The following is a 25,054-nucleotide window of genomic DNA, read 5'->3' as shown; positions in this document are numbered from 1 at the left end:
GTAAAAAAAAAAAAAAAAAAAAAAAAAAACTCCCCAAGTGATTTTTTGTTTTTTTGTTTTTTGTTTTTTTAGTTTTTTTTTAAATTATTATTAATTAATTTTTTATTTCCATAGGTTTCTGGGGAATAGGTGGCATTTCGTTACATGAGTAAGTTCTTTAATGGTGATTTGTGAGATTTTGGTGCACCCATCACCCGACCAGTATATACTGAACCCAATTTGTAGTCTTTTATCCCTCACCCGCTTCCTACCCTTTCCCCCTAAAGTCTCCAAAGTCCAACACAATAGGCAGTTTCTATGGTGTCACACCTGACAATCCACTCTGGATTCTGTCTCTCCAGTTTTCAGGGCTCTATCCCTCATGCCGTCCTCTAAGAGTCTCCAGTCTCCTCCCGTTCATCTCCACCTGCTCAGAGCCACCATTCACTGAAGGAATCTAGGCCCTTAACCCTATCTTCCCCTCCTTGTCTATTGCAACTTATCCCTCTTTCCCCCAACCAATAATTCCTCAGAAATTCTTCTAAAATGGTAGAAGAAAAACAAAGTGACTACTTAATTAGTGTAATTGACACATGTTGTGAGTGTTAATGTGGATCATCCTTGCAGGCTACTCAAACTGGAATTGATGGACTGTGCATTCCAGGATTTCTTTGTGCATTGGTCTCAGCAGTCTCCGAGACGCTACTATACGTGCCACCTCATTATCTCATTTTCTCTCGTTATTCACCTAAAACAGACTCTTCAACAATGAAAGCCAGCAACTTGACATCTCACTTTAATAAACATTACCTACACTGGTTATTTAAAGCATCAGTAAGCAGAAAGAATTATATGAAAAATAACCTCTCAGGCATACATAAAAAGATGATATGAAATAAAGCTTGAAAATTTTATAAGAGTGAGCTTAAATTAATTATATAAGAGAATAGGCCGGGCCCTGTGGCTCAGGCCTATAATCCCAGCACTTTGGGAGGCCAAGGTGGGTGCATCACTTGAGGTCAGGAGTTTGAGACCAGCCTGGCCAACATGGTGAAACCCCATCTCTACTAAAAATACAAAAATTAGCTCAGTATAGTGGTGAGTGCCTGTAATCGCAGCTTCTCGGGAGGGTGAGACAGGAGAATCGCTTGAACCTGGAGGCGGAGCTTGCAGTGAGCTGAGATAGCGCCACTGCACTCCAGCCTGGGCAACAGAGCAAGACTTCGTCTCAGAAAACAACAACAACAACAACAACAACAACAAAAACAAACAGAAATAAACTTTAAGTGTGACCATATTATTATCTTTTCTCCATTAGTATCTTAAACAATCTTTACAGAGGGATGCAATGTATATATTGCTTGCCTTTCAAAATAAAGAGAATAAAGACATCAGAACATTAAACTTAGTAAGCTTTAACTAACACATTTTCATAAAAATGACTCCTATTATTAAAGTAAGTGCATGCTTTTTAATTTTGTTGATTAAAGCTATGGACAAATATCAGTTCCTTCTTTTTTCTGCTTTCTTTGTAAGAGTAATATTTTTAGCATTTTTCTACCCAAATAACATTAAGACAAAATAGTGAAATCAAAAGAATACTTCGAATGACAACAAAACCTCTCCCATCTCTGAAATCAAAGGAAACAACCTAGGTCAATGACCTACACAGAGTTTTCCAAGAGCAAAGGGAAACCCTCTTCATGTAAATCTTACGGTTCAGAGGATCCATTTGGCAGTAAAAATGGAGTAGAAACACTGACATTGGAAGAATAGAAAGTACCAGCACAAGCAGGGTCAAAAACCAAGTCAGTGCTGTCAGTGGGTGGCATCAGGACCCATGCGTTATATCCATACATGCTGAAATCAACAATACTGATGGAAACTATAGAAAAGGTAAATAAATATATTCTAAAGTCAGCATGACACCACTGGCAAGCAAACAAAACCTTACTTGAATGAAATTCAACTGTGGCTGAATTTTCTTATAAACCACTGGCGACAGGTCTGCCATTGACACTAGTGTTTAGGTTTGGCACGGAGCCTCCCAAACAGCAAAGCAGGTGAAATTCTACAAATATATACTTCTAATAAATCATTCTGTCAGTTAGACAGTAACATTTACATATCATCCTTCCATTTCCTAATTGGCTAATCAGTGACAAGACCAAATTACACAGTACTGAAGGCAATTAAAAACAGCATGTAAATGATATCACAATGGTCCATTGTTTTGCCAAGCTTACCCCACTTAAACACACTACTTCTATTTGGATAAAGAAAGCTTTCATAATGATACCACTCTCATGAAGCCCCTAATCAAGCAAAACTAACCAACATAATATTTTGTTTAGGGGTATATAGTACTAAAAAAGGAAGAGGAGATAAACACAAAATTCAGGATGGCAGCTACTTCAGGGCAGGCGGCAAAATTATAGTCTGGGAAAGTAACATGATATGGAAAACAGCAGTAGAGGTAAAACTATCTTTATAATTAACTTTAAAAACTTATGCACATATCATGCATACTATTTTATGTTGATTATTTATTCCATGCTTAACCTTTTAATAATCCCTCTCTTGCTTAGAATATGGTGTGCCCTAGGGAACACAGCATAGCAAGTTAGGCTAATGCAGAGAGAGTATCTATATTGTTCATTAGAAACTCATTTGAAAGCTCTTTGATCTTTACAATATTTCTGGCTGAAAAGCTTATGAAGCTTTCTGCAGTAGTAGCAGCAAATAAAAAGAGCTGCTGATATTTACTACTTTTTAGTCAAAACCAAGTGTGGCCATTTTTGGTGGAATCGAAAAATATTATATGGTTATTATCCTAAATGGTAAGTAAAAACTGACGTTGTTTTTAAATTAAAAACTCTTCACTGAAATGTTTCCAAGATCTAAAGTTAAAGTTAAAATTATTATTTTTTATGCACTTTAGTCAATATGAAGACGGTTCTCTGATCTTTGGCAATTTCTCAAACAAAAGAATATTAGCTGATCATTTTCATCATGTAATTAGGATAGCAGCTAACCAGAGAGACTGAAATTTTCAAGAGCTAAATACAGCTGCCGAATGGTTTGCAATTTTTAGTCCAATTCAAATAAATGAGATACCCATGGGAAAAAAATGCACAGAAGATGCTAACAAAAGTCCAATTAATCCATAAGAACAACATACCCTGGAGTTGTACAATACAGAATTCTTGGATGATGGGAGGCTATTTATTTAGATAGAGAACAAGGGAGTAGAAGCAGGTTTGGGAGGTAAAACCAAAAAAAGTTTTTTGACATAAGTTTGAAAAGGAGGTGGTTAAGATACAAGAATATAGAGTTCAAGAGATCCTGGAGCTCAAAATATAAACTTGGGGGGGACCATCATCACATAGAATGTGTTTAAAGCTGCCATAATGCTAGGTGAGTTCCCCAAGGTAGTGAATGTAGACTATAAGGGGAAGATGATCTAGAACTGATTTCTCAGGAATTCAACATTGAGAGGTTAAGAAGAGGAAGAGGAACCAGTAAGGGAGGCTAAGAAGAAATAGCAAACAGCCAAAATAGTCAGAAGGAAGCTAAGAGAGTGTCACTTCCCAGAATCCAAGTTTTAAGAAAACGTTTCAACAAAAAGAAGGTTATTTACTAGGCTAGTCATTCCTGTGAGTTATTTAAGTAAAAAATCAGAATTAGCTACTGTATGTGTTGATGCAGTGGTTACTGATGACCTTGATTAGACCTCCTACACTGGGGCAGAGTGTGTTTCAGAGAGAATGGAGGAAGAGGAAGTGGAAACCAGAAGCATAGACTTCTTCCAAGGAGTTTTGCTGAAAATAGAACCAGAAAAATAGAGTGACACTAGGAGATTTAAGAAAAAGACAAATTTTATTTTGTCTTGTTTTGTGTAAGATGAGAGATGACAGTACACTATGTTTGTGGACTGATGGAAATGAAGCAGTTGAAATGGAAAACTGTAACAGAGGAGGGAGGAGAGATACTCTGAGTAATAAAATGCTTGACTAGGTATGAGGTTATAGATTCCAAGGTATACATGGAAGAGTTGTCTTTAGAAGCACAGACACTTCCTCTATTGCAATAGGAGAGAAAGTATAGTAGAGTTTCAAGTGGAGGTACTTTGAGAAATTTGATGATGGGAGAATGTAGAAGCTTCTTCCAATTGTTTTTGTTGTGTTATACTGAAACAAGCAGCAAGGTCATCATGCCGTTTGGCTAATATGAAGATTGTTCTGTGAGTGAAAGAGACAGCTGAGTGAGAGGATTAGAGAGGGATGCCCAAGATTTGAGGATAGAGGAAAATAGGTGAAAGAGGCACTGTGAGAATTGAAGATGAAACTGCCTAGGTAAGTGTAGTAGCTGGGTGATCAGCACAGTACGGAGTGCTCATTGGATATTTATGGTTATAAACATCAAGCAAGATCACACAGGAGGCTTCTATGATTTTCTTCAGTTATTCTTAGCTTCTAGGGTACAGGCATGAGTAGGTAAGTAGTTGAGTTTAAACCAGATTATAGATATTTCAAATGAGTAAGATTGAAGGTAAACAGGGTATGATGAGGGTATGCTGGGGTGTGCTTATAAGGTTGGGCCATGCACTCTAAGCCACTAAGAAAAATAAATGAGGAAATGAGAGGGTATAGGATTGAAAAAGGTGATAAGGTCTAAATTTTTCGCTACAGCAGAATGTCTGAGAAATTCTCCCACTACAAAGTAACAGAGCAAGCCCCACTTCAGCAAAAAGCAAGGGAGATTCTATCTGATAGGCATTCTCTTAGGAAAAAAAAACAAAACTTCACTTTTCCTTTATAATTTAAGTCTGCTGGTACAGGGCTATTCTCTTTCTATTTGTGCCTAAGGTCACTAATGGCAATTTTTTAAATATCAAATTGGGTCATATAGTAATGGTTTTCTGTGGTAACCAGATATTGGTTCATACATGTTGATTACAGTCAAGCTATGAGTTTAATTTGTGGTAATATATTGAAAAATTAAGTGTATAAGAAGGAAAAAATCATTTTAAAATTATAATGCTAGATTGACTTTCAATAAAAATGTAAAGTAGGAATAAGGCAATTGCAATTGTATTACAGTATCAATGACACAGTCCTATTAATCCTGTATCTGGATTGAAAGATATTCCTTCTTTTAAAATCATATTTTTAAAGACAGAAGAGTCATTAAGAAACTGATGATCAATTATTAATATACACTTATCTATTGGCCATCCATATCAGCATGGCACTCTGACACTGTACCCATAAATGAAACGTCAGGGGAACTCCTGCTGTGAGCTACTAAGGCTAAGTCTATTTACAGTGACAATAACACAACACTCTTCATCTTCTCTTTTTGATTCTGCCATTTAAAACTATAATTTAAGAACAAGAAGGGAAGCCATCTGATTGGGTGAAGTCTTTAAAATAACTTAGTCACTCTCATGCTAGATAGGCCTAAATTAGACTGCAATTTACCTTTGAAACTGACCAATGATAGAAGCATATTAAAATTTCTGAAGAGATACCTTAGCCAGCTTAAGCATATCAATTTATATTCATTCATGTTAACAGCAATGAAGGCAGGAAAAGCCCATATTCAGATTAGTACTCTCAGGTGCTAATTAACAAATAATTCTTAAGTACTCATTAAAGTAGTATCTCTGTAGGAAATATTTGGCCGGATTATTTCTCTGTAACTTTAACCAGGAAAACAGCATTAAAAAGTACTTAGGGCCAGGCGCGGTGGCTCACTCCTGTAATCCCAGCACTTTGGCAGGCCGAGGTGGGCAAATCAAGAGGTCAGGCGATCGAGACCATCCTGGCTAATATGGTGAAATCCCGTCTCTACTGAAAATACAAAAAGTTACCCGGACATGGTGGCACGTGCCTGTAGTCCCAGCTACTCGGGAGGCTGAGGCAGGAGAATCGCTTGAACCCGGGAGGCGGAGGTTGCAGTGAGCCGAGATCATGCCACTGCACTCCAGCCTGGTGACAGAGTGAGACCCCATCTCAAAAAAAAAAAAAAAAAAAAAAAAAACCTATCTGTAATTAAAATCACACTAACTCAGCTCAATTTTTGACCAATAGTCTGCATTAGTGACATTTCAGTTTTATATCATTTCTACTTCATTCTTGAATTTTTTATTTTAACTCTTCTCTTGGCTTGTTCAATTAAAATGCAGTAATAAACAGGATGAAAAAACAAGATGAGGTATATGGACAGTATGTTCTGAAAACTTACATAACTGATATTTTAATTGTCTTAACTCAGGAGGATAACTTGGTTGGGTATAAAAATTTTAGAAGACATGATTTTCACCTCAAAATTCTTTAGGTGTTGCTCTGTTACTTTCTTTGACTCAGAGTCTAAATAATACATAATAAATTTAGATGACTCAAAAAATTATAATTTTTGCTCCTTACTAGGTAATTTTCTGGAGTGCTCTTTGTGTATGTTTTATATGTTTTTTCATGCATGGCTACTTACATGATAGCTAATCATTATTTTAAACCTCAAACTTTGCCAGGATGAGTCCAGCTATATGTCATTTCTTATGTGTTTTGCCTGAAAGACAATTAACCTTTCCATTCATATACCAGTCTTTTAATTATTTTTGCCTCCTGCACTAGGAATTTTCTTCAATTTTGTTTTATTATTTTTTTTCTAATTACTATAGTTTATTATTCAGGAATTACCAATAATTGTTACCAATAATTGTTATTGAAGTTCCATTCTCTTTACCTCATGATTTCCCTTTCATTATTTTCTTTTTCCCTTTTCTTCTAAATTCTGAAAAAATTTCTTTAGCTTGTTCTCCATCACACTGATCTGGTTTCCCACTATCAATTTTACCTTTTACTGCCCCCATTGTGGATGTTAATTTTGCTATTGCATTTCCTTTTTTGCTTTTGCCATTGCATTTTTAGAGTCTTGCAATTAACCTCATCTCATCCACTTCCCTTTACAACTCATCCTGTTGCCTTTTCATTTCTCAATTCTCAACTCATGGCATTCTGCTCTGTTTCACTGAGACTACACCTTTTTCAGTATAATGAGGATTCTGAACAGTTTTCTAAACTTTTTTGTTTCCTATTGTAAATAATTTTCACTGGTGTTCTCTTCTTTAGAGTTTTCAGGATGATATATATTTCCTTTGTTCTATAATAATTTTCAGTGATTGCATGCAGTTATTATTTTTTTCTATTTGCTCAACCTGGAGCAAGGAGATAACTGTCTAATGCTAGTATTAATATTTTTCAATAGATAGGATATGGACACTTACCTAGGGGTCACTCATTTTACTCGGGTGCTATTCTAGTCCCAGATTTATGGTTGAAAATGTTTATATGTACAATTCTAGCTCAATTTAGTACAATAGTGCTTTGTAGGCCTCCATGCAACAAACGTCAGCTCTATTGAGAAGGTATTTTCCCCTACTCAGTGACTGGTTCTCTCACTCTGAAGCAATGGAGTACATAAAATAGAAACTACAAGCCTCAGTGTACACTGCTGCTAACTCTTCCCATTAGCAACAACCCACAACACTTTATTTGTGTATGTTACATCTCCCATGATGTAATGTACTTCTGTTAGTGCTTTTACTACTTCTTCCTACCCAGTCATTTTCTAGGTTTCCACCACCAATTTGGCAACACATTGACTGCCTCCCACATCTGCCACCTGAAATGAAAAGAAATCTTTCTAGATGCTTATTATCTCTGAGTCAAACAGAAAAGTCTTATAGCCACCACCTCAGATTTTAGACCAGCAGATATGGGGGGACATCAGTTACATAGAGGCACACCTCATTTTACTGACTCAACTCACAGTGTAGTTTTGTTTTGTTTTTAACAAATTAAAGGTTTTGTGGCAACACTGCATCAAGCAAGTGTATCAGTGCCATTTTTCCAAGAGCATATGCTTACTTCCTGTCTCTGTGTCCCATTTTAGTAATCCTTGCAATATTTCAAACTTTTTCATTATTATTATATCTGTTATGGTGATCTATGATCAGCAATCCTTGATCTTACTACTATAATTGCTTTGGGGTACCTCAAACCTCACCCATAGAAGACGGCAAGTGCGATCCATACATGTTTTGCGTGTTTTGATTGCTCCACCGACCAGCTGTTTTCTACCAATTTTTCTACTTCTCTTCAGGCCTCCCTATTTCCCAAGATCCAATAATATTGAAATTGGATCTATTAATATCCCTACAATGGCCTCTAAGTGATCAAGTGAAAAGAGGAGTTGAGCATCCCTCACTTTAAAGCAAAAGCTAGAAATGATTAAGCCTGGTGAGGAAACCAGACATGCTGAAAACCTAGACAGGCCAAAAACTAGGCCTCTTGTGCTAAACAGTTACCCAAGTTGTGAATGCAAAGGAGAAGTTATTGAAGGAAATTAAAAGTACTACTCCAGTGAACACTGAAATGATAAGAAAGAAAACAGGCTTATTGCTGATATGGAGAAAGTCTGAGTGATCTGGAGAGAAGATCAAACCAGCCACAATATTCCCTCAAGTCAAAACCTAATCCAGAGCAAGGTCCCAACTCTCTTCAATCTATGAGGGCTGAGAGGGATGAGGAAACTGAAGAAGAAAAGTTGGAAGCTAGCAGAAGTTGATTCATGAGGTTTAAGGAAAAAAGCTGTCTTCATAACATAAACTGCAAGATGAAGCAGCAAGTGCTGAAGTAGAAGTTGCAGCAAGTTATACTGAAGATCCAACTAAGATCATTGCTGAAGGTGACTGCACTAAAGGACAGATTTTCAATGTAGACAAAATGACCTTCTATTAGAAGAAGATGCCATCTAGGACTCTCACAGCTAGAAATGAGAAGTCAATGCCTGGCTTGATTTTTTTGTAAGGGGAGGGATGGTTGTTTTGATTTTTCAGAGACAGAGACTCACTATGCCACTCAGGCTAGAGTGCAGTGGTACAATCACAGCTCACTGCAGCCTTGAGCTCCTGGGCTGAAGCAATGCTCCCACCTCAGCCTCCTGAGTACCTGGGACTATAGCCACATGCCACCACACATAGCTAATTTTTAAATTTTAAGTAGAGATAGACTCAAGCTATGTTGCCCAGGCTAGTCTCAGTCTCCTTGCCTCAAGCAATCCTCCCGCCTCAGACTCTCAAAATGCTGGGATTACAGCCACAAGCCACTGCACCAGGCCTGGCCTCAAAGTTTTGATGGACAAGCTTACTCTATTGTTAGAGGCTAATGAGACTGGTGACTTGAAGTTGAGGCCAATGCGCATTTACCATTTCAAAAATCTAAGGGCTCTGTTTGCAGCAGAAATTAAAAGTAGTACTTTTAATTTCCTTCAATAACTTCTCCTTTGCATTCACAACTTGTTTACTTAATATTTTAAGCCCACTACCGAGACCTACTGCTTGGAAAACAAAAAGACTTCTTTCAGAACATAATTACTCATTGACAATGCACCTAGTCACCCAAGAGCTTTGATGGAGATATAAAAGAAAATTAATGTTTTCATGCCTTCTAACACAACACCCATTCTGCAGCCCATGGATCAAGAAGTAATTCTGACTTTCAATCTTATTATTTAAGAAATATATGTTGGGCAAGGTTGCTGACCCCTGTAACACCAACATTTTGAGAGGCTGAAACAGGAGGACTGCCTGAGCCCAAGAGTTTGAGATCAGTCTGGGCAACAAAGTGAGACCCTGTCTCTACAAAAAAAAAAAATAAAAAGAAAAAGAATAAATTAGCCAGCATGGTCATGCACACCCATAGTCCCAGCTACATGAGAGGCTGAGGAAGAGGATCTCTTGAGCCCAGGAAGTCAAGGCTGCAGTGAGCCATGTTCATGCCACTGCATTCCAGCATGGGTGAGAAAGATATATCTTATCTCAAAAAAAATAAAATAAAATAAATGTATTTCATAAGGCTTTAGCTGCCACAGGTAATGATTCCTCTGATGGATCTGGGTAAAATAAATTGAAAACTTTCTGAAAAGGATTCACCATTCTACAAGCTATTAAGAATATTTGTAATTTATGGGAGGAAGTCAAAATATCAGCATTAACAGGAGTTTAGAAGAAGTCAATTCTAACCCTCATAGATGATTTTGAGGAGTTCAAGATATCAGAGGAGAAGGTTAACACAGATGTGGTAGAAATTACAAGAGAACTGGAATTAAAAGTGGAGTCTGAAGATGTGATTCAACTGCTGCTGCAACGTCATGATCCACTTGAACAGATCAGGTATTGCTTCTTACAGATGAGCAAAGAAATGCTTTCTTGAAATGGAATCTACCCCTGTTAAAGATACTGTGAACACTGTTGAAATGACAACAAAGGATTTAGAAAATTACATACACTTAGTTGATAAAGCAGCAGCAGGATTTGAGAGGACTGACTACAATTGTGAAAGAAGTTCTATTGTGGGTAAAATGCTACCAAGCATTGCATGGTACAGAACAATCTTTCATGAAAGGACAAGTCAATCAATGCAGCAAACTTCACAGATGTCCTATTTTAGGAAATTGCCAGTCACCCCAACCTTCAGCAACCACCACCCAGATCAGTCAGCAGCCATCAACATCAAGGTAAGCGCCTCCACTAGTAAAAGACAATTACTCAATGAGGGCTCAGATGATCATTACCATATTTTAGCAATAAAGTATTTTTATATTAAGGCATGTACATTTTCTAGACATAATGGCATTGCACACTTGGTAGACTACAGTAGAGTATAAACATAACTTTTATATGTACTGGGAAACCAAAAAATTCATGTGCTTCACTTTATGGCAATATTCACTTTACTGCTGTTGTCGGAAACCAAACCCACAATCTCACCAAGGTATGCCTATATTGGAAAACAATTTCACCAGATCTGGCTTCTGCGGGATGATGCTCTCAAATCCTGAAAACAGATCGACTATAATTCTAAGTTTTTGATATTATAATGAATTTTCATACTTATCTTTTATATATACAGTATATAAACTTTTAAAAATATACCTGTATCTATGTATAGATAGATAGATAGATAGATAGATAGATAGATAGAGATATCAAACCCAATTTTCAGATGAAGAAATTAAAGCACTGAGAAGATGAACAGATGAGTATTTGTCAAAGAAACAGCTCGAGGCAGAACTAGGCTGCAAACTCAAAAGGTTTTACTCCAGAACCTGTGCCCTGAGTCACTGAACTCTCTATCCTTTCTAAACACTAAGTTAAGCAATTAGTTTCACCCTAAAATGAGGAGACTCCTCTCAACTCTTGGTTCTTGTCTCTAGTCACAAATGTGTAACAATTAGAATAATAGACAATCTTTATTAAATACAACACTTAATATGTGCCAGACATTGGCTTATGCAATTTCTATACTGCTATAGCTTGAATGTTTGATCCTTCCAAAACTTATGTTGAAATTTAATTCCCAGCACTGGCGGTGGGGCCTAATGGGAAGTGATTGAGTTATGGGGGTGGATCACTCAGGAATAGGTAAATCCCCTCTTTGGGTGGCAGTAAATGGGTTACATGTCTATTAGTTTCCACAAGAGCTGGTTGCTAAAAAGAGTGTGGCAACTCCCCTCTCTGTCTTGCTTCCTCCCTTGCCATGTGATCTCTCCATACTCTGGCTCCCTGCTGCATTTCACCATGAGTTTATGTAGTCTGAGATTTTCACCAGATGCCCAGTCTTCCACCCAGCAGGATCATGAACCAAATACATCTTTTTCCTTTATAAATTACCTCGACTCAGGTATTCCTTATAGCAACACAAATGGACTAAGAAAAATCCATTATCTCATTTAATCCTCACAACAATCCTATATGATGGGTACTATTATATTCCTGTGTAACATATGAAACAAACAAACAAAATAGAAGCTTTATGACTTAGAGAAGGTAATAAACTCACCCCAAGTCAGAAAGCTCATAGATGGAAAAGCTGGGATTCAAACTAAGTGTAACTCCCATGCCCAAGTGCTAATCCCTTATATTATAAAGCCTAATATATTCATCATATCATAGGTATAAATAGATGTATAATATGCTATATATAATTCTTCAATAAATTGGTAGTATATTTTGCTAAGAAGTCTTCTTTTCTTTTTTTTTTTTTTTTCGAGACGTAGTCTCACTCTGTTGCCCAGGTTGGAGTGCAATGGCATGATCTCGGCTCACTGCACCTTCTGCCTCCCCGGTTCAAGCAATTCTCCTGCTTCTGCCTCTCGATCAGCTGGGATTACAGGCACCCACCACCACCCATGGCTAATTTTGTATTTTTAGTAGAGACAGAGTTTCACCATGTTCGCCAGGCTAGCTTCGAACTCCTAACCTCAGGTGATCCACCTGCCTCAGGCTCCCAAAGTGCTGGGATTACAGGCGTGAGCCACCATGCCTGGCACTGCTAAGAAGTTTCATGTTAAGAATTATCATTTTATATTCTACTATAAATACCTGGTGAAATAGAAATGTTCTTCCATCATATATAATTATTGTAAATTAGCCAGCAACATTTGTGGAACACATGTGTGGAAGGAAATTTCAATCCAACGTTTCCTATATTCACTTTGGTAGATCTGTGTGCACTGCATTGAGAGGCATGCTGACCCTCTGACTTCTGATAGGTTTAATCAATGAGTACTGGCAGGAAATTGGACAGAGAAAGAACAGGAAACATGAGGTCTTGGTTCTGTTCACACATCCCCTGAAGGAACCCTGCACACTGGATGAACACCAAAGGTCAAAGCTCCAGGCCTAGAAGTGATACTCTCCAGTCCCCAGTTACTAACCTACATGTTTTGTGCTATATTTTGTGATCTCTACATCTTGCCCACAATTATAAATGGTTCTTTCACTAAATTCATTCAAATTACCCACTTGGAGTGCATCAGTTCTCTTCTCTGCCAGGGCTTGGGCTGATACAGAAGTAATCTGCTTTGGCATAGAATATGCCTTAATAGTTTACAAGAGGATATTTTCCCATTCTATAGGGGTTTTTAATGTTCATAGGTCTTTTTTAAAATAGCAAAGGTATACATATGTAATTACAAAAAAAAAAGATGTGTAGCATTATAGAAAACACGCTTTCCTCAGATTCCTAATGTTGAGAAGCCAACTCTTCAAATTGGACCTAATAAATCACTCATGACTAAAGCACAATTTTAATGCAAGATGAATGGAATGCATAAGGCAGACCCCATGATTACTGCACACAGAAAGCCATTCTTGCTCTCTTCAGCCATGCTGATTCTATCCTAATTAGGATGCTCTAGGAAACTGAAGATTTATGTCTGGCTCAAGGTTTTATGAGCCCAAACCAAATGTGCCTGATATTACTGAATTTTATAAACATCAAGCCAAAGACAGCTAGTCACTTATATTTATGAGATATGTGGTGAAAGATTTGCAGTTAATCTACTGAACAGGAAATTGTCCGGTTTACGCACCTTGAGTGATCATTGGCATTATTTTTCTATCTATTCTATCCCATTCTATAGCAAGAATATAGAGAAATCAATACTCCAAGTATTGGAGGGAGTCTAAATTGATTTAAAGTTAAGATTTTATCTTAAAGATGTCAGTATAGCAATTTTGTCTTTAAGAATTTATCCGAAGGGAAAACCCCTTTGGGTTCCCTCCCATTGTATGGGAGCTCTGTTTTCACTGTGTTAAATCTTGGAACTGCACACTCTTCTGGTCTGTTTATTACAGCTCAAACTGAGCTTTTGCTCGTTGTCCACCACTGTTGTTTGACGCCATTGCAGACCCACCACTGACTTCCATCCCTCCAGATCCGGCAGGGTGTCCACTGTGCTCCTGATCCAGTGAGGTGCCCATTGCTGCTACGATCGGGCTAAAGGCTCACCATTGTTCCTGCATGGCTAAGCACCTGGGTTCATCCTAATCGAGCTGAACACTAGTTGCTGGGTTCCATGGTTCTCTTCCATGACCCACAGCTTCTAATAGAGCTATAACACTCACCGCATGGGCCAAGGTTCGATTCCTTGGAATCTGTGAGTCCAAGAACCCCAGGTCAGAGAGCAAAAGGCTTGCCGCCATCTTGGGAGCAGCCTGCCACCATCTTGGGAGCTCTAAGAACAAAGACCCGCTGGTAATATTTGGTGGCCCATATGGGGATTCTCCAAAGCGGTGAGTAGTGTGAGACCACTTTCACTTGCTATTCTGTCCTATCCTTCCTTAGAATTGAAGGAAAATACTGGGCACCTGTTGGCCAGTTAAAAACTATTAGCGTAGCCACCAGACTTAAGACTCAGGTGTGAGGCTTCCTGGGAAAAGGCTTTCTAAGGACCCCCAAACCTTCTGAGTTGGGAGCATTGGTCTGCCTGGAACCAGCTTCTGCTTTCACAGTTTTCCTGGGGGAAGCCAAGGGCAGACTAGAGGCAGAAAGCTGTCATCCCGAACTCCCGGCATAAGCCAGTTGAGATCATGGTGCAGCCAGAAGTCTCTACTCAATAGTTGCCTATGCGTGCACCTCTGCCTTTCCTTCTGACCCATACCTCCTGGGTCCTGACCACAGTTTTCTTGAAAGTGTAGCCCCAAAATTCTCCTTACCTCTGAATCTACCTCCTCTGATCCCTGCTTCCTAAGTACTAATGCTTCAGACTTTCACTTCCTCTCCCAAGTATTAGAGCAAGTTGTATCTCCAAACGGATCTAAGGAAGCTCTACACTGCGTCCTTAGGCCCCTAGGCTATGAGCCCAGGGAGTCTCATCCCTCCCAATTTAGGCATACAGCTCTTGACATGGGCAGTTATGTGGGACCCATTCCCCACCACTCTTGCCAGGGTCTTAGAACTGATGATCTACTACTTTAACAACTGGATCTGGGTCTACAACAACATAATAGATCAGGATGAAACCATGCAATAGCCCCTGAAATACTCCAATTTTAGGAGTACAGAAACCTAATGGACAGTGGCAGTTAATGCAAGATCTCAGGATTATCAGTGAGGCCACTGTCTCTCTATACCAACCTGTACTTAACCCTTATACTCTGCTTTCCCAAGTACCAGAGGAAGCAGTGTGGTTTACAGTCCTGGACCTTAAGGATGCCTTTTTCTGCATCCCTGTACATCCTGACTCTCAATTCTTGTTTGCCTTTGAAGATCTTTCAAACCCAATGTCTCAACTCACCTGGACTGTTTTACCCCAAGGGTTCAGAGAGCACCACCATCTATTTGGCCAGGCATTAGCCCAAGATTTGAGCCAGTTCTCATACTTAGACATTCGTGTCCTTTGGTACATGAATGATGTACTTCTAGCTGCCTGTTCAGAAAGCTTGTGCCATCAAGCCACCCAAGCACTTTTAAACTTCCACGCCACTTGTGGCTACAAGGTTTCCAAACCAAAAGCTCAGCTCTGCTTACAGCAGGTTAAATACTTAGGGCTAAAATTATCCAAAGGCACCAGGGCCCTCAGTAAGGAACGTATCCAGCCTATACTGGCTTATCCTCGTCCCAAAACCCTGAAGCAATTAAGAGGCTTCCTTGGCATAACAGGCTTCTGCCCAATACGGATTCCCAGGTACGGTGAAATAGCCAGGCCACTATGCACACTAATTAAGGAAACTCAGAAAGTCAATATCCATTTAGTAGAATGGACACCTGAAGCAGAAGCAGCTTTTCAGACCCTAAAGAAGGGCCTAACCCAAGTCCCTGTGTTATGCTTGCCAACGGGGCAAGACTTTTCCTTACATGTCACAGAAAAAACAGGAACAGTTCTAGGAGTCCTTACACAGGTCCAAGGGACCAGCTTGCAACCTGTGGCATACCTGAGTAAGGAAATTGATGTGGTGGCAAAGGGTTGACCTCATTGCTTACAGGTAGTGGCAGCAGTAGCAGTCTTAGTGTCTGAAGCAATTAAAATGATACAGGGAAGAGATCTTACGGTGTGGACATCTCATGATGTGAACGGAATACTCACTGCTAAAGGAGACTTGTGGCTGTCAGACAACCGTTTGCTTAAATATCAGGCTTTATTACTTGAAGGACCAGTGCTGTGACTGTGCACTTGTGCAACTCTTAACCCAGCCACGTTTCTTCCAAACAGTGAAGAATAGATAGAACACAACTGTCAACAAGTAATTGCTCAAAACTATGCCACTCGAGGGGACCTTCTAGAGGTTTCCTTGATTGATCCCAACCTCAGCTTGTATACTGATGGAAGCCCCTTTGTAGAAAAAGGACTTTGAAAGGTAGCATATGCAGTGGTCAGAGATAATGGAATACTTGAAAGTAATCCCCTCACTCCAGGAACTAGTGCTCAGCTGGCAGAACTAATAGCCCTCACTCGGGCACTAGAATTAGAAGGAAAAAGGGTAAACATACATACAGACTCTAAGTATGCTCACCTAGTCCTCCATGCCCATGCAGCAATATGGAGAGAAAAGGAATTCCTAACTTCTGAGGGAACACTTATCAAACACCAGGAAGCAATTAGGAGATTATTATTGGCTGTACAGAAACCTAAAGAGGTGGCAGTCTTACACTGCCGGGGTCATCAGAAAGGAAAGGGAAATAGAAGGGAACTGCCAATTAGATATTGAAGCCAAAAGAGCCACAAGGTGGGACCCTCCATTAGAAATGCTTATAGAAGGACCCCTAGTATGGGGTAATCCCCTCTGGGAAACCAAGCTCCAGTACTCAGCAGAAGAAATAGAATGGGGAACCTCATGAGGACATAGTTTCCTCTCCTCAGGATGGCTAGCCACTGAAGAAGGAAAAATATTTTTGCCTGCAGCTAACCAATGGAAATTACTTAAAACCCTTCACCAGATCTTTCACTTAGGCATTGACAGCACCCATCAGATGGCCAAATCATTATTTACTGGATCAGCCCTTTTCAAAACTGTCAAGCAGATAGTCAGGGCCTGTGAATTGTGCCAAAGAAATAATCCCCTGCCTTATTGCCAAGCTCCTTCAGGAGAACAAAGAATAGGCCATTACCTAGGAGAAGGCTAGCAACTAGATTTTACCCATGTGCCCAAATCTCAGGGATTTCAGTATCTACTAATGTGGATACTTTCCTTGGTTGGATGGAGGCCTTCCCTTGTAGAACAGAAAAGTCCCAAGAGGTAATAAAGGTACTAATTCATGAAATAATTCCCAGATTTGGACTTCCCCGAGGCTTACAGAGTGACAATGGCCCCGCTTTCAAGGCGGTGGTAACCCAGGTAGTATCCCAGGTGTTAAGCATATAATATCACTTACACCACGCCTGGAGGCCACAATCCTCAGGAAAAGTTGAGAAAATGAATGAAACACTCAAACAACATCTAAGAAAGCTAACCCAAGAAACCCACCTTGCATGGCCTGCTCTGTTGCCTATAGCCTCATTAAGAATCCGAAACTCTCCCCAAAAAGCAGGACTTGGCCTATATGAAATGCTGTATGGACAGCCCTTCCTAACCAATGACCTTGTGCTTGACCGAGAGATGGCCAACTTAGTTGCAGACATCACCTCCTTAGCCAAATATCAACAAGTTCTTAAAGCATTACAGGGAACCTGTTCCCAAGAGGAGAGAAAGGAATTATTCCACTCTGGTGATGTGGTATTAGTCAAGTCCCTTCCCTTTAATTCCCCATCCCTAGGCACATCCTGGGAAGGACGCTACCCTGTCATATTATCTACCCCAACCACAGTTAAGTGGCTGGAGTGGAGTCTTGGATATGTCACACTCAAGTCAAACCCTGGATACTGCCAAAGGAACCCAAAAATCCAGGAGACAACATTAGCTATTTCTGTGAACCTCTAGAGGATCTGCGCCTGCTCTTCAAGTGACAACCGTGAGGAAAGTAACTAGAATCGTAGATCCCCATGGCCCTCTCGTCATATTTTTCTTTTTACTGTTCTCTTACCCTTTTCACATTCACTGCACCTCTTCCATGCTGCTGTACTACCAGTAGCTCCCCTTACCATGAGTTTCTATGGAGAATGTGGATTCCTGGAAATATTGATGCCCCATTGTATAGGAGTTTTTCTAAAGGAAACCCCACTTTCACTGCCCACACTCATATGTCCCTGCACTTCAGGCCATACATTTCAATCCCTGTATCTTTAACTTCCTTGTTAAGTTTGTCTCTTCCAAAATCAAAGCTGTAAAACGACAAATGGTTCTTCAAATGGAGCCCCAGATGCAGTCCATGACTAAGATCTATCGTGGACCCCTGGACCAGCCTGCGGCACCCCTCCCAAGGAAATCTCAATTGCATGACCCCTACTACACCCCGATTCTGCAGGAAGCACTTAAGAGCGATCATCAGCCAACCTCCCTAACAGCACTTGGGTTTTCCTGTTAAGAGAGGGGACTGAGAGACAGGACTAGCTGGATTTCCTAGGCCGACTAAAAATTCCTAAGCATAGCTGGAAAAGGTGACTGCACCTACCTTTAAACAAGGGGCTTGTAACTCAGCTCACAGCCAGCCAATCAGTTAGAAAGAGGGCTCACTAAAATACAAATTAGGCTAAAAAGAGGAGGTAAAGAAATAGTCAAATGCTATATCACCTGAGAGCACAGGGCAAGGACAATGATCGGGATATAAACCCAGGCATTCGAGCAGGGAGTGGCAACCCCCTTTGGGTCCCTTCCCATTGTATAGGAGCTCTGTTTTCACTCTATTAAATTTTGCAACTCCAAAAAAAAAATTTATTCTAAGTAAATAATCACAGATGTGTGTAAAGATTTATTTATTCATATATTCACGAAGACAATCAATATAAACACTCAATGAATATGCAGTCTTAAAAATTATGTTATAGAAGAAGGTATAATGGCATGGAAAAATGTTTATAAAATATTTTAAGTGTAAAAAAGTAGATATTGAAAACATATGTAGGCTTCTGGTGTCAGCCCAAATGGAGTAAGCTGACTACAGCCTATCAATCCCACTGATTACAACTAAGAACTCTGAACAGAGTACAAAAGTCAACTGCCTGAGGACTTTGAAAAGTACACAATGACAGGTGCATTGGGAACTAAAGCAAAAATAAATAAGGACCCATAAAGGTACATTTTGTGGATTTTTACTCTCCTTTTTTCCCCTTATTTGACCTGAGTGCAGACTGCATTCTAGAACTGGAAAGCAAGCACTGATAGCAAAAACTCCAGGAGAATCCCCTTCTTTCCAGTTTGAGGATAGAGGAAAAGTCATCTATCATAATCTCTGCTAGAGATTATGATTCCCTCTTTTTTTTCCCTTTAGCATGAGTACCTAAAACCCCAAGAAAATGCATTTCAATGACCAGAGGAACCAAGCAAGAGGAAGGCCTTCTGTGTAACTGGTGGAGAGAAAATATGTTTTTTTTTCTCTCTCTCTCTCTCTTTTCTCCTGCTGCCTCACTGTGAAGGCATCACCAATTGTGTGAACTGTATGACGTCATGGGAGGCTAAAATTTTGAGAAGACTCTTTCTGACTGCAGAAACCATAAAAAGAGACATCTTGAGAGCTGGAGAGTATAAAAGAAATCCCAAAAAGAAGAGCTGGAAAAAGGAAACTTGGTTGATTGCCTGTTTAAACAGATAAACAAAATCAACATTTCTCCATAGAATTTTAAGAGGACCTGGAGCCTCACCACATAATGTTTGATATGGTTAGGCTATGTCCCCACCCAAATCTCATCTTGAATTGTAGCTCCCATAATTCCCACATGTTGTGGGAGGGCCCCAGTCGGGATAATTGAATCATGCGGGTGGTTTCCCCCATACTGTGTTCAAGATAGTGAATAAGTGTCATAAGGTCTGATGGTTTTATAAGGGGTTTTCTCTTTTGCTTGGCTCTCATTCTGTCTTGCCTGCTACCATGTAAGACAGGCCTTTTGCCTTCCACCACGAGTATGAGGCCACCTCAGCCATGTAGAACTGTGAGTCCATTAAACCTCTTTTTCTTTAAAATTACCTAGTCTCAAATATGTCTTTATCAGCAGTGTGAAAACAGACTAATACAATATTCAAAATGTTCATGGTATAATCCAAAATAATTTGACATACAAAGAGCTGGGAAAAATGGGTCAATATTAAGGGAAACCACAATCAACAGATGTCAACCCCAAAAGGACCCCAATGGTGGAATTATCAGGCAAGGACTTTACAGAAGCTCTTCAATAATCCTCCATAAGGTAAAGATGAACACTGTTAAAATGAATGAAAGACAGAAATTAATTGCTGAGAAATAGTAACCATAAAATGGAACCAGGTGGACATTTTAGAACTGAAATACACAATATTGGAAATTTAAAAATCCACTAGATGGATGCAATAGCAATATGTAGATGACAGTGGAAAGAGTCAGTGAATTTGAAGATGGATCAAAAGAAAGGAGACAATCTAAAGAAGAGAGAAAAAGAGAAACAGAAAAAAATGAACAAGTCCTCAGCAACCTGCGGAATAATAATCAAAAGATCTGACATGCATATCAATGGAGTCCTGGAAGAGTAGGATCTAAAAAGAGTACTCTTTAGTAGCACTAAAAGAGTAGGATCCTCATCAGTAGATAGAGATGTATAAGAATAGTCATACTACATCTACCAAGTGTCAATATCAAGTGGCAACTTCAAAGCCAAATTGGTGGTTGGATGTAAAGTGGAATTTTAATTAGCAGAAGAAGAGATGAAAGAAAGAGGTAACCATAGAAAAAATATTTGAAAAAAATAATGGCTGAAAACTTCTGAGTGAAAGACATAACTGCAGATTCAAGAAGTTCAGCAAAGTCCTACCAAAGTAAACTTATAAAATCATACCCAGAAACATCATACTTAGACTGCTGAAAACCAAAGATGAGGAAAAAAATATAAAGGCAACTAGAGAGAAACAACACATTGTCTTTAAGAGCACAATGGCTTAAATAATTGCATATTTCTCTTCAGAAAAATTCATTCATACAGGCTAGATGACAGTGACACATCTTTTAAGTGATGAAACAAAAGAACTGCTAACCAGAACTTTATATCCAGCAAAAATATCCTTCAGGAATGAAGGCAAAACAAAGCATACTCAGATGAAGAAAAACCAAGAGACTTGTTGCCAGCAGATCTCTTCTTAATGAAATGCTAAATAAATTCTAAAGCTGAAGGGAAATGATATCAGAGGGAAATATCAACGTAAGAACTAAAGAGAGAGCAACAGAAATGGTAAATATCTGGGTAATACAATAGAGTATTTTACTATATACTAAGTTATTTAACATATTTATTGTTAGTAGCAAAAATTATATATTATAGGGTTCTCAAGTTATATAGATATAATGAAAATTACAACTATTACATAAATTGAGGAGGGAAAAGTGACAAGGCTTATATATTTCAGTTGAAGTGAAACTATTCTCTCTAAGTAGATTGTGTAAAGCTAGATTTGTATATGGTAATTACTAGAGAAACAACTAAAATAATTCAGAGATATATACAAACAGCCGACAGATAAAATTAAATATTAAAAAATATTCAAATAACCCAGAAGAAGGCAGGAAATGGAAGTGGAGGAACAAAAAAAGGATAGCAAATAAAAAACTAATAATAAAATGGTAGCCCTAAATACAGCTATTTTAATAATTACATTAAATGTAAATTGTACCTATTAAAGAATAGAGATTATGAAATTAAATTTTAAAAATAAGATGCAACTATATGTTATCTACAAAAAAAATCACTTTAAATATGTTGATAAAGATAAGTTAAAAGTAAAAATACAGAAAAAGATATACCATGCAAACACTAATATAAAGAAAGCTAGAGAAGCTATACTAATATCAGATAAAGCAGAATTTGGAACAAGGGAAATAATTACCTAGGAAAAAGAACATTGTATAATGATAAAGGGTCAACTCACCAAGATACATAGCATTTCCAAATGTGTCTGTACTTTTAACAAGGTGTATGCTACAAAATATATGATGCAAGAACTAATAAAACTGAATTAAGAAACAGACAAACCCACAATTATACTTAAGAGACTTGGATTCTCCTTTCTCAGTTAATGAGAGACCCAGAAAATAGGCAAGAATATAGAAGACCTGAATAACACTATCAACAAACTTCTCCTAGTTGACATTTAAGAAACACTCCACTTACTAAAAGCAAAATACATATTTCAAGTGCACACTGAATATGTAACATGATGGTCCATATTCTGAGCCATAAAACCAAACTTAATAAATTTAAAAGAACTGAAATCATGCAAAGAATGATCTCTGATTGTAATGTAATTAAATTGGAAGTAAATCATGAAAAGATATCTGTAAAAAATATATCAACAGTGTACAACTCACTGTAAAAGAGAAACAAAGGAAATTTTTAAAAATATTTTTAGTTGAATGAAAATGAAAATAAGATGTATAAAAGCATGAGATACAGTTAAAGTGGTGCCTAGGGTAAAATTTTTAGCATCAAATGCTTATATAGGAAAGAATAAAGGGTTCAAATTAATCATGTAAGCTTCCCCATTAAGAAATTTGTTAAGAACAAAACAAACCCACAACAAACAAAAGGAAGAAACTAATAAAGGTTAAAAACAGAAATCAGCCTGGCACAGTGGCTTATGCCTGTGGTCTCAGCAGTTTAGGAGGCTGAGCAGGGTGGATTGCTTGAGCTCAGGAGTTCAAGACCAACCTGGGCAACACGACAAAACCCTGTCCCTACCAAAAAGTACAAAAAATTGTCTGGGCATGGTGGTGTGTGCCTGTAGTCCCTGCTACTTGGGCGGCTGAGGTGGGAAGATCACCTAAACCTGGAAGGGGTTGAGGCTGCAGTAAGCCACACTCCAGCCCGGGTGACAGAGCAAGACCTTTTCTCAAAAAAAAAAAAAAAAAAAAAAAAAAAGAAAAAAAGAAAAAAAAGAGAAATCAATGAAATTGAGAACAATAAAAATAGAAAAAAATCCAAAGCTGATCTTTGAAGCAAATCAATAAAAATCTATGTAACTCCTAGTCAGACTGACGAAGAAAAAGGAGATAAGGCACAAATTACCCATATCAGCAATGAAGTACTATTATCACTACAGACCCTACAGACAATAAGAGAAAGATAAGAAGCAAATGCTGAAAGATGAAATTGACCAATTATTTGAAAGATACCAAATCTCAGTTTTGAAACTGACAACAACATTAATAGTCCTATATTTTGAAATCAACCAAATAGAATTTGTGAATAAAATTTTCCAATAAAGAAAATCCCAAGCCCAGTGGTTTTCACTGCTAAATTCTACCAAACATTCTGGAAAGAAGTAACACTAATTTTGCTTAATCTCTTCCAGAACACTTAAGAGGAATGAGGCCAAAATATCCTAATATCAAAGCCAAAAACAAGAAAAGAAAAACACACTATTGACAAATTTTCCTCATGAACTGAGAGGCAAAAAATCTCAACAAAATATTAGCAAATTAAATCCAGCTATATCTAAAATAAGCAATACATCATAACCAAGTAGCGTTCATCCCCAAATGCAAGCCTGGTTCGAGTCAAAAATCATCACACATCAATATTTTAAATTACACTACAAAGCTATGGTAATCAAAACAATATGGTGCTGATATAAAAACAGACACATGGACGAGTGCAACAGAATCAAGAGCTCAGAAATGAAGTCAAAGATATATAGTCAACTAATTTTTGATAAAGTCACCAAAAGAACACAATAGGGAAAGGATAATCTCTTCAATAAATGGTGCTGGAAAAACTAGATTTTCACAGGCAGAAGAATAAAATTTGACTCTTCTCTTGCACCATATACAAAATTCAACATGAAATGTACAATCAACATAAATGTAAGGCCAGAAACTATAAAACTCCTAGAAGAGAATACAGGAGAATAGTTCCCAGAAAATGGTCTTGGCGATGATTTATTTATTTATTTGGATATCATACCAAAAGCTCAGGCCACAAATCAAAAGTAAATAAATGAGACTACATCAAACTAAAAGTCTTTTGCACAGCAAAGGAAACAAACAATAAAATGAAATGGCAACTTACAAAGTGGGAAAAATATTTGCAAACCAATATTTGATAAGGGTTTAATACTTAAAATTTATAAAGAACTGATATGACTCAATCATAGAAAAACAAATGACCCAATTAAAAACAGGCAAAAGACTTGAATAGACATTTGTCCAAATAGGACATAAAAATCAACAACAGGTCTATGAAAAGGTGCTCAATATCACTGATATAGTTTGAATGTGTGTTCCTGCCTAAACTCATATTGAAATGTAATCCCCAATGTTGGGGGTGAGGCCTGGTGGAAAGTTATTGGATCATGGGGATTTCTCATGAATGGTTTAGCACTATTCCCTTTGCTGTCCTTACGATACTGAGTGACCTCTCATCAGATCTGGCTGTTTACAAGTGTCTAGCACTTAACTCTCTCACCCTGCTTTTGCCACCTAACACGCAAGCTTCCACTTCACTTTCTGCCATGACTGTAAGCTTCCAGAGGCCTCCCCACAAGTAGATGCTAGTGTTACGCCTCCTACACAGCCTGAAGAACCATGAGCCAATTAAACTTCTTTTCTTATAAGTTACCCAGTCTCAGGTATAGAAATGAAAACCAAAACCACTATGAGATAGCACCTCACACCCATTAGAATGGCTATTATCAAAAAGTCAAAAAAGAAGAAATGTTAGCAAAAGTGTGGATAAAAAGAAACTCTTGTACACTGTTCGTAGGAATGTAGGTTGGTAGAGCCATATGAAAAACAATATGGAGGTTTCTAAAAAATAAAATTAAAAAAAAAAAAATAGAACCACCATATGACCCAGCAACCCCTCTTCTGGGCATATACCCAAAGGAAAGGAAATCACCATCTCAGAAAGATATCTGCACTCCCATGTTCATTGCAGCATCATTCACAATAGCCAAGATATGGAAACAACCTCTCTGTTGATAGACACGCGGACAATGAAACTGCAGTGTATATATACCTACAATTCAGCCCTAAAGAAGAATGAGATCCATTTGTCACAACATGGATGAGCCTAGAGGACATGATGCTAAGTAAAATAAGCCAGACAGAGAAAGAAAAATATTGCATGGTCTCATTTATATGTGAAATCCCCAAAAAAATCAAATATACAG

The 25,054-nt window shown here is 38.3% G+C and overlaps 1 protein-coding gene across 16 annotated transcripts in view; it reads right to left on the bottom strand.

The window, feature by feature from the left end:
* The window catches only part of AIG1 (androgen induced 1), a 275,458-nt gene that overhangs the window by 236,990 nt on the left and 13,414 nt on the right, over window positions 1-25,054 (bottom strand). Inside the window, exon 2 of one of the 16 annotated variants that reach the window (XM_031935550.1) lies at window positions 5,855-5,995. The exons of the other annotated variants lie outside the window; for them this stretch is intronic. Coding sequence (XP_031791410.1) covers window positions 5,855-5,995 — 141 coding nt within the window. The remainder of the gene's footprint in view (window positions 1-5,854; window positions 5,996-25,054) is intronic. 16 annotated transcript variants of the gene reach the window in all.

Source organism: Piliocolobus tephrosceles, chromosome 5, assembly GCF_002776525.5.
Source record: "Piliocolobus tephrosceles isolate RC106 chromosome 5, ASM277652v3, whole genome shotgun sequence".
NCBI lineage: Eukaryota > Metazoa > Chordata > Mammalia > Primates > Cercopithecidae > Piliocolobus > Piliocolobus tephrosceles.
The sequence above is the reverse complement of the archived record's forward strand: the minus strand, read 5'-3'. Positions and strand labels throughout refer to the sequence as shown.